A 9157-nucleotide genomic window follows, 5' to 3' on the forward strand; every position below is an offset into this window, starting at 1 on the left:
TAGGAGTGCTCCACGTGAGGGCAGCACTGCTGTAGGAGTGCTCCACGTGAGGGCAGCACTGCTGTAGGAGTGCTCCACGTGAGGGCAGCACTGCTTTAGGAGTGCTCCATGTGAGGGCAGCACTGCTGTAGGAAGTAAAAAGTAAGAAATCTCAACCATTTGCATATTGGATTTTGATATCTTTATTGTTTATCCCCCACCCCCACCCCTGAAGGTTGGATAATACATTGGAGGAAATTATATTTAAGCTGGTACCTGGACTACGAGAACGTAAGTTGCCCTTTGGTTTCTACAGACTTTTCTTTTGTGAAATCAGTTTTTCTGTTAAAGATTTCATCCTCCATGGTTTCCACTTTTTTCCCCTTCAAATTAGAAGAACTTCAGCGTGAATTGGAATTTTGGAAGAAAAATAAACCTCAAGAAAATGGACAAGGTAACTCTATATGTGTGTTCTTGAAAGCTTATGTCATTGTTATATTGGTGGAATAGTGTCTCTCTGCACTCACAATTCTCTTGTGCAGGACTCATGGAGCCCTTCATGAGATAATATCTAAATCATGCACATCTGCGTGACTCCAGTTGAAGGCAATTGGAGAGAGGAAAGCGGACTTCGGGAGGAGAAAGAAAAGAGAGGAAAGAGAGAACTGACTAGGTGATTGTACCAGGAGTTTCAGGCCAGAAATATCCGAAGAAAAAAATCTTAGTGTATGCCTCAACCATGAGGGCATTGGAATAATCTTAGTGTGCACCTCAATTGTGAGGGCGTTTTAGTTTTACTTCATTTATAAAAGCACTTTAATAGGAGACAAAAATGAAATGTGGCTAAGAGCCAAGTCAGGGTGTGCTGTGCTCTGAGAATGTGGAAGGAACACAGGTGGACCACTGACAGGTCAGGCTTAGGTCTTGGATCTGTCAACAAGTGTCTCTGCTCATCAAGGTGTCCCCATCACTAGGCCAAATGTCCGTGTTTTTTCTCTGGGACCTAGCTAATAATTAATGATTTCAGCAGGGCCTGGAGAGGGGCCTGGAGAGAACTCATTGGCTAAAAAGCATGCCCCCAAAGCATGAGGACCTGAGTTTGATCCGCAGAACTGCATGGAAGAATGAGGCATGGGCCAGCAGATTATAGAGATGCTTGCACAGACACATGATATCTAAGTTCAGCCCTTCAAGGTGACCAGAGAGACCGGCTTGGAGATCTGTTCTTTGACATCCCATGTACGCTGGAACACACCATGTTTAAAAGTCGTCACAAGGAAGGCAGAGCTAGGCCAGTCTCTGGGGCTTGCTGACAGCCAATCCACCTAATCAGTGAGTTCCAGGCCAGGGAGAGACCCCATCTCAAACAGAGAAGTGGATAGCACCCGAGAAGAGCATCCAAGATTGAATCCTGGCCTCCATAAACACATGCATAAAACATGCGCACACACACGCACATGTACAGATTTCCACACAGTAACAGTGATTTCAGCAAATTACTGAGAATGAACCATTTGTATATTATCCATACAGAGGGATTTGTAAATTATAAAGTAATATCATTCTTCATGTTTTTAAACACAAGGCTTCATTCAGGATGTCTTAATACCATCAAAGTGGCCCTTTGTATTTGTGAACTTAGTCTCCTGTCTTTGATTTTCTCAAAAAGCCATTGAATTCTCAAAATTTCATAAAATCAGTGCCATTTCAGATGGACCAGGGAATGCTGGGTCTCTTTCCTTTTTTTTAAATATTTATTTATTTATTATGTATACAATATTCTGTCTGTGTGTATCTCTGCAGGCCAGAAGAGGGCACCAGATCTCATTACAGGTGGTTGTGAGCCACCATGTGGTTGCTGGGAATTGAACTCAGGACCTTTGGAAGGGCAGGCAATGTTCTTAACCACTGAGCCATCTCTCCAGCCCTCTCTTTCTCATTTATAATGGGATAATGGTTTTAGTAGTTTACTTAACTGTAGAACCAACCCCTTAGCTGGGGAGCTGTGATAGTTTTGATGAGTAGAATGGGGTACAAGGGACTGTTGTACCTCATTGTTGTTTTGTAGCAGGAAAACGAAAAATGGTGAAATGACCTAACCAAATGCTTGTTTTACCTGTGTACAATGTACTCAGACAGCCTGACATTAAAAAAACGTTAAGTATTCCAGTTTTTACTAACACAGAGGCACATGGAATTGCTGTCGGAATTATAGAATAGATTTAAGCTATGATTTGTATGTGAGGGTTATACATAAAATAGACATTTTGTTTATCCTGGTTTAAGAATTTTATCTCCCTTTTCCTATTTTCTCCTTTTCAAAATATTTTTGGATTTGGTCTTTAATTTGAATTGGGGAGGACACTTTTCATTGAGCTAGATGTTTGGGTCATAAAAGACAGTGTGTGTACATGGGTTCTATATGCATACCCACTTTGGTAAGGTACAAGGTAAGGCTTTTACTGTGTTGAACAACTTAGCCTCTTATTGGTAGAGAGACTTTTTAAGTGGAATTATTGGCTAGCTGATCTTTCATATTTAACTTAGGTAGATAGATTTCATCTGGAAAAGTTTCTTTAATCGTGCATGGCCACGAATTTCATTTACTTACCCATCCTATATTTGCCTTTTCCTGTACCCTGGCACCATACTGCTAAGAATAGTGACCCTTGGTATGTGTTGCTTTCTCGTTACTGTGATAAAATACTTAACAAGAAGCAACCAGGGGATGGGAAGAGAAAAAAGGTGGCTTAGTCTGTGGCTGACATGTCAAGGGTACAATACATCATGGCAGGGAAGGCATGAGATCAAGAGCAGAGGACTCAGTTGCATTGAATCCATTGTCATAAAGAAGAGAACAGGAAGTGGAGCTGAGCAATAAAACTTTAAGACCCACTCTTCCTCCAGCAAGGCTCTACCTCCTAAAGGTTTCATCACCTCCCACGGGAGCCTATGGAGGTATATCCTGTTTAGACTTCATGTCCTTCAATTGTGTTGTTGTTGCCTCAGGCCTAGCAATCCATGTCTGAAACATTGTTCAGGGTATTCCATAAATGCATTGATAAATACAGTTGCATGCAAGTAACATTTTAAATAAATTTTGTTATGTGTAGCATTCATATTTTCTTAATGGAATTTTAACATGTTGTGACTACAAAGCATGTTTTTAAAAATCTAATTCTCATTTTTCTCTGGCTGGTTTTATAAACAATTTGTAATTCAGAGAATTTAGAGAGACTATAATTTGAAAGTTAATACTTGAAACTTAAATATAATTTGAAAGTTATTTAATTCAAACATATCTGTTATTGAATTTGGAAGTATTTGGTATCCTCTTTGCCTTCTAAAGTGGCCTAATCACTAATTGCAGTCTTTTATGACCAAATATAATTAATCCAGAATCTTTTCATTTGGATTTTCCAATATACCTAGAAATCTTACACTGCTAAGTTTCTGATGGCCTTTGATGAATATTCTGTTGTTGAGTATGCTAGAGGGTTTTAAGAAGTATTAACATTCTTGATTATTCCTCAGACCAGTTAGGAAGTATTTTAGGTTGGTTATTGTTTCCTTCAGTACCGTATTGTTATTGACTCTCAGCTCTGGGTGACAAGGACTTTGTTTCAATTATACAGATGACATTTCAAAGGTTGATAAATCTAAAGCAGATGAAGAAGGAGATGAAAACCAAGATGATAAAGACTACCATAGAAGTGACCCACAAATTGCTATCTGTCTGGATTGTTTACGAAATAATGGGCAGTCAGGGGACAATGTAGTGAAGGTGAGTGAGCAAATTTCACTGTTAATTTTTGATGAAATTTCCAACTCATCAAAATTGATTTCTTTCAAGTTTTTTGTTAATGTAGTGCAATTGAATGCCATTCTGTACAATCCCATACCTGGGAGTGACCAAGACCTTGCTCTCCCAGCCCTTGTCATCCTGCTGCAACCATCTCAAGCCAATGCCACCATCTAGTGGCTAATTTTTTAAATGCAGCAGCCAACTCAGACTGGTTATTTCATTCAACCTTTTTATTAATTATCTTTATATTTTTTTAAACTAAGTTTTATGTGTGTAGGTGTTTTGCCTCTGTATATGCTATGCACCATGTGCATGCCTTGTGCCAGCAGAAGCCATCAGAGGTTGTCTCCGGAGTTACAGGTGGTTGTGAGCTGCTATGTGGGTGCTGGGAATTGAACCTGGGTCCTCTAGAAGAGCACTGGTGCCATCTCTGTTGTTTACTTTTATTTGAAACTCTTTAAGCCTCAAATGCCATCACTAATATATTTCATTAATAAAATAGTAGGTTTTGACTTAAAATTGTGTTATAGAGTGCTTATGAACTGATCAAGTCCTTGAAGAATTTATTTTTGCATAGTGCTCATGTCTCATCCTGTTTCCCTGTGTCTGAACATTAAACTATCTCTTAAAGGATGATTTAATTTAAATTTAAAAAGGACCAATTATTTAAGAAGTTAAAGTCACACTTGTTAATTCTCCTCTGGTTGGTAGAGATATAAATCATAATACTAAAGAAATGAGAGGAAAACATAAAGCATTTGGGCTTAAAAAGCACAAAACTGACTTTCTGTTTTTATAAAGCTCCACAAAACTGAAGAACCATTTTGTATCCTAGAACTGCAGGCTCCTCTGAGTGCTCAGGAGGGACCGCTGCAGATCTTGCATTTAGTCTTTTAACTCCTAAGAAGCCAAAGGAGACAGGATCTGGGCCTTTATTTTATCAGCCTCTGACAGCTGCTGGTCCACTTCTGCCTCTGAAGTCGCTGAGTCGGGGCACTTCAGACCCAGGCACTCACACTATGGCCTCAGAGAAAACAGCTTAGAAGGAGGGGACATTTCTGAATTCTGTCCTTTCTGACCTGAGTTGGACAACAGGACACAGTAAGGTGTTGTGCCGTGGGGACAGAAGGTAACATTCTTGAAACATAACAGTCTTTTTCCATGTGGTATTTCTTCAGATATGCAGATATTCCCAAAATAGTGATCCTTTCTAGACATCTAAGCAGGGTAGGGTTAGACATGGACCTCCCCCACCTCTGGCAGCCTCCTGTGAGCCCTGGCTGTAGCACAATGCTTCCATTTTCCACATATCAGGAAGGAGATAGTGAAAAGGCCGGCTTCTAACTCCTCTCCACCATCCTTTCTTTCACCCAGCACCCTCCTATGGTGTCTGCGGCTTTCCTTTCTAGATGTCTATACAGTAGTTCTCAGGTGCACACATGTTGAAATAGGAGCAGCGGGGCTGTGTCCCCGGCACCTCGGCCGCCCACATGGCTAGCTTATGCCCCGAAATAATTACACGGAAACTGTATTCATTTAAATACTGCTTGGCCCATGCGCTCTAGCCTCTTATTGGCTAGCTCTTACATATTGATCTAACCCATTTCTAATATTCTGTGTAGCCCACGAGCTGGCTTACCAGGAAAGATCATAACCTGCGTCTGCTTGGAGTGGGAGAATCATGGCGACTCACTGACTCAGCTTCTTCCTCACAGCATTCTGTTCTGTCTACTCCTCCCACCTATGTTTTAACCTATGAGGGCCAAGCAGTTTCTTTATTGCTTAACCAATGAAATCAACAGATTGATACATGACACTCCCACATCACACACAACCAGAAAGCAGAGCCAGTTTAATTTGGTGTTGTTATAAAGTGTTTCTAGAGAAAATGCTTGTTATTTATTTCCTGAGTTTTCCAACTCAGCTTTCACGTAATACAGATTGGAATTTTGTTAGATTTGTGTCAGACTTTACTGAATTAAGAATTCTAGGAACATTGTTTTGCCTTGTCTTAAAAATGTTGCCATAACTATTTTGACGTCACTGAGTTATCATTGACTTGTAGAAGGTTGGACAGGGATGTGAGGAGTGGTTGGATGGCGGAGGGCTCTGTTCAAGCTTAAGACTGAATCAGAACCACCATCTTCATGTAAAACTAGACACATAAAGGCATACAGTCCTTAGTGATGTATAGAGAAGTGCAGTGGCCCATGCCTAGGGAAAGCTTTTCCTCATCCCACAGCCCACACCGCACAGCTGCAGGTGCTGAGGCATGCTGTGGGCGGAGCAATGCCTCTCTGCTCTGTCCAGAGTTCTCCCAAGTCTTCTGTGAAAGTACTACTCTGCAGTTATTTACAGTTCTGAATTATGCTAAACAAGTGTCCCTACCATTTAATAAAATACTGACATCTTTGTGGCCTTTTTCTTAAACTATTTCTTTATTTTTAAAAATTGTTGAGAAAAAAACAGATTGTCTACTTGACAGAATTTCGCTAATTCACATTTTTACTTAAAAGAATTAAAAGTTTTGGGTTTTGTTTTACATTTTGAAAATCCTTAAGCTTATAGTGAAAATCATGCCTTTGTTTTTGGTTTGGTACAGTTTGTTTTGGGGTGGTCTTAACTACACTTGCAACCCAGGTGGAAGTCAAACTTAAATCCTGCCTCATCCTCTGAGTGCTGGGATTGCAAACATGTGCCTCCGTGCCTGAGACTGCCTAAGGCTTTAGTCAAAGCAAATCAGAGCGTTCATTTTGTCATTTGTTTCCTGTAGGGTCTCATGAAGAAATTCATTCGATGTTCTACACGAGTCACTGTAGGAACTATTAAAAAGTTTCTAAGTTTAAAACTAAAACTTCCAAGTTCTTACGAGGTAAGTAAAATAATATCTAATTGTGATTGTTTTGATGATTCTTATCTTTAGTAAAATTCTAGCAAAAGAAGTAAAATAAGAATATATAAAATTTTTGTAGAGACTTGTAATTTTTATTATAATGATAAATAGAATAATAAGAGTATAATGTTTATATAATATTTTATGACAACGTATCCCAAACAAATCACATTAATGCATTTGTAACGAAAGGAGATGTTTGTCAAACTTATATTAAATACTCCCCAAATAAATCTCCTAGCCAAATGAGTTCTTTCTTTTTATAATGTCAGCGTGCTGTAAGATGTGTCACATTTTAGAATTGTTTGTTTTCCTGCCTAACGTCTTTATACATTTATCTGGGGAATCTGAGTTGCTTTCCTACCCACTCCCCTTTCTCATCACCCCTCTGGTTGGAACCCTTCTCAGTATACTTTACTCCTACTTTTGTGCCTTTTTTTGTTTGTGTTCCATTAAATTTAATAAGAACTCCTTGCCTGAGCCTGAGTAAGAGGTTATTTACTAGAACAAGCACATCTTATACTGGCTACACCATGACCCCTTCCCCAAGCAACCATGAATTGCCGATAGTTCCCCAGCATAGGATGGGGCTTCGTGGACTCCTCTCCCATCTGTGATGAGATGATGCTCTGCCCAGCCTCGTGCAGGTCTTGTGTGGTTAACTAGCTGCAAGAAGTCCGTTAGTGCGGAGGCTATGTCATGTCCAGAAGAGCCCTTTCTGCTGCCCATCTCCCTATCCTCTGACTCTTAAAGTCTTTCTTTGATGTCCCCTGAGCCTTGGAGGACAAAGCACAAGTCTCAGGAGGCAAACAGGAGTGGATCTGAAGTATGGGCAGGCTCCCTATCCTCCAGTGGTGATCTGGAGCAGGGACCAAAATACAGGCTCACTCTATTAAGATGTGTGACTTCTTATGAGACTGTAAGTCCCTTTAATAGATCTCTTCTTAAAAGAGAACTGAAGTGTGATGGGATTTAAGCACAGACCTTGACAGGAAGGAGTCTGAGGAAACATCTGATCTTGAACCCAATGGAAATATCTGACGTGGTAATGACTAGTCGAGGTTACATTTTTTTATTAGTTTGGTTCTGTGGCTTTTAAAAACTTCCAGACATGGGCTAGAGAGATTACACTGCAGTTAAGAGCACTGACTCTTTTCCAGAGGACCCAGGTTCAATTCCCATTCCAGCTCACAACTGTCTGTAACTCTAAGATCTGACATCCTCACACAAGCAAAACACCAATGCACATAAAATAAAAATAAGTCATTTGTAAACATAAAAGGTAACAATTTATAGATATAGTAAAAAGTATACAATGAAATTTTCTTACTGTATTGTTTATCTGTTTTGTTTTCTTCACGCAAAATACCATGTATAGTTTTCTCTAAAGTCTGGTTTGCTGAGTTTTCTTTTTTTTCTTTTTTTGGTTTTTCGAGACAGGGTTTCTCTGTGGCTTTGGAGCCTGACCTGGAACTAGCTCTGTAGACCAGGCTGGCCCCAAGAGCTAATTTTCTTTTTTTTTTTAAATATTTATTTATTTATTATGTATACAATATTCTATCTGTGTGTATGCCTGCAGGTCAGAAGAGGGCACCAGACCTCATTACAGATGGTTGTGAGCCATCATGTGGTTGCTGGGAATTGAACTCAGGATCTTTGGAAGAGCAGGCAATGCTCTTAACCTCTGAGCCATCTCTCCAGCTGAGAGTTAATTTTCTTATCTTCAGGAAGTTACTAGAGCTAAGAAAACTATTCTCTGTCTTCTTCCATGAACTGTGATCTTAGTTTTTAAATAATTCCTTATCTATCCCAATCAAAGAACTTGTCCTTTACTTCCTTTAAGACATAGATTGGTCTTATACTTTTTTTTGCTGCCCAGCATATAGCGCTGTGATTTAATGAAATGTCTTAAACGTTCATAGCAGCGTCACTAATTGGTACAGGGCACTTGAGTTGATGACTGTGGGTGCAGCCTGCCTGGTTAGTAATTGCACCTTTACATCTTTGCTTAGGAATTTGTTTTACAGACAGGATAAGAGAGGTGCCTACTTTGTTCTTTTAAGAATTAATACAATAACTGAAAATTTTCAAAATTTACATATCACCACAAATCATTAAAATATCAATAATTTAGTTCATATATCTAATATAATTGGTACTAAATTTTGTGTTAGTCTTCAAGTTAAAAATTGTAGTCTTTGTTTAGATAGATACAGATTTGTTTAAGACTCCTTTCCCAGCCGGGCGGTGGTGCACGCCTTTAATCCCAGCACTGGGAGGCAGAGGCAGGAGGATCTCTGTGAGTTCGAGGCCAGCCTGGTCTACAAAGGGAGTTCCAGGACAGGCTCCAAAGCTACAGAGAAACCCTGACTCGAAAAACAAAAAATAAATAAATAAATAGATAAATAAATAATATGACAGTGAATCACAAACAGCTCAGAGCTCTGTAGACTGTAAACAGATGAGTGCTGTGCAAAGAT

General features: G+C 39.5%; 1 protein-coding gene across 4 annotated transcripts in view; it reads left to right on the forward strand.

Moving 5' to 3' along the window:
- Pcgf5 (polycomb group ring finger 5) overlaps positions 1-9157 on the forward strand; it is a 45386-nt gene that overhangs the window by 24573 nt on the left and 11656 nt on the right. For 3 of the 4 annotated variants that reach the window (XM_026781367.1, XM_026781369.1, XM_005352174.3), the window contains exons 4-7: positions 215-270; positions 374-433; positions 3615-3763; positions 6558-6656. In XM_026781367.1, coding sequence (XP_026637168.1) covers positions 215-270; positions 374-433; positions 3615-3763; positions 6558-6656 — 364 coding nt within the window. The remainder of the gene's footprint in view (positions 1-214; positions 271-373; positions 434-3614; positions 3764-6557; positions 6657-9157) is intronic. The other variant, XM_026781368.1, reaches the window with a different exon arrangement.

This window comes from Microtus ochrogaster, chromosome 8 (assembly GCF_000317375.1).
Source record: "Microtus ochrogaster isolate Prairie Vole_2 chromosome 8, MicOch1.0, whole genome shotgun sequence".
Lineage (NCBI taxonomy): Eukaryota > Metazoa > Chordata > Mammalia > Rodentia > Cricetidae > Microtus > Microtus ochrogaster.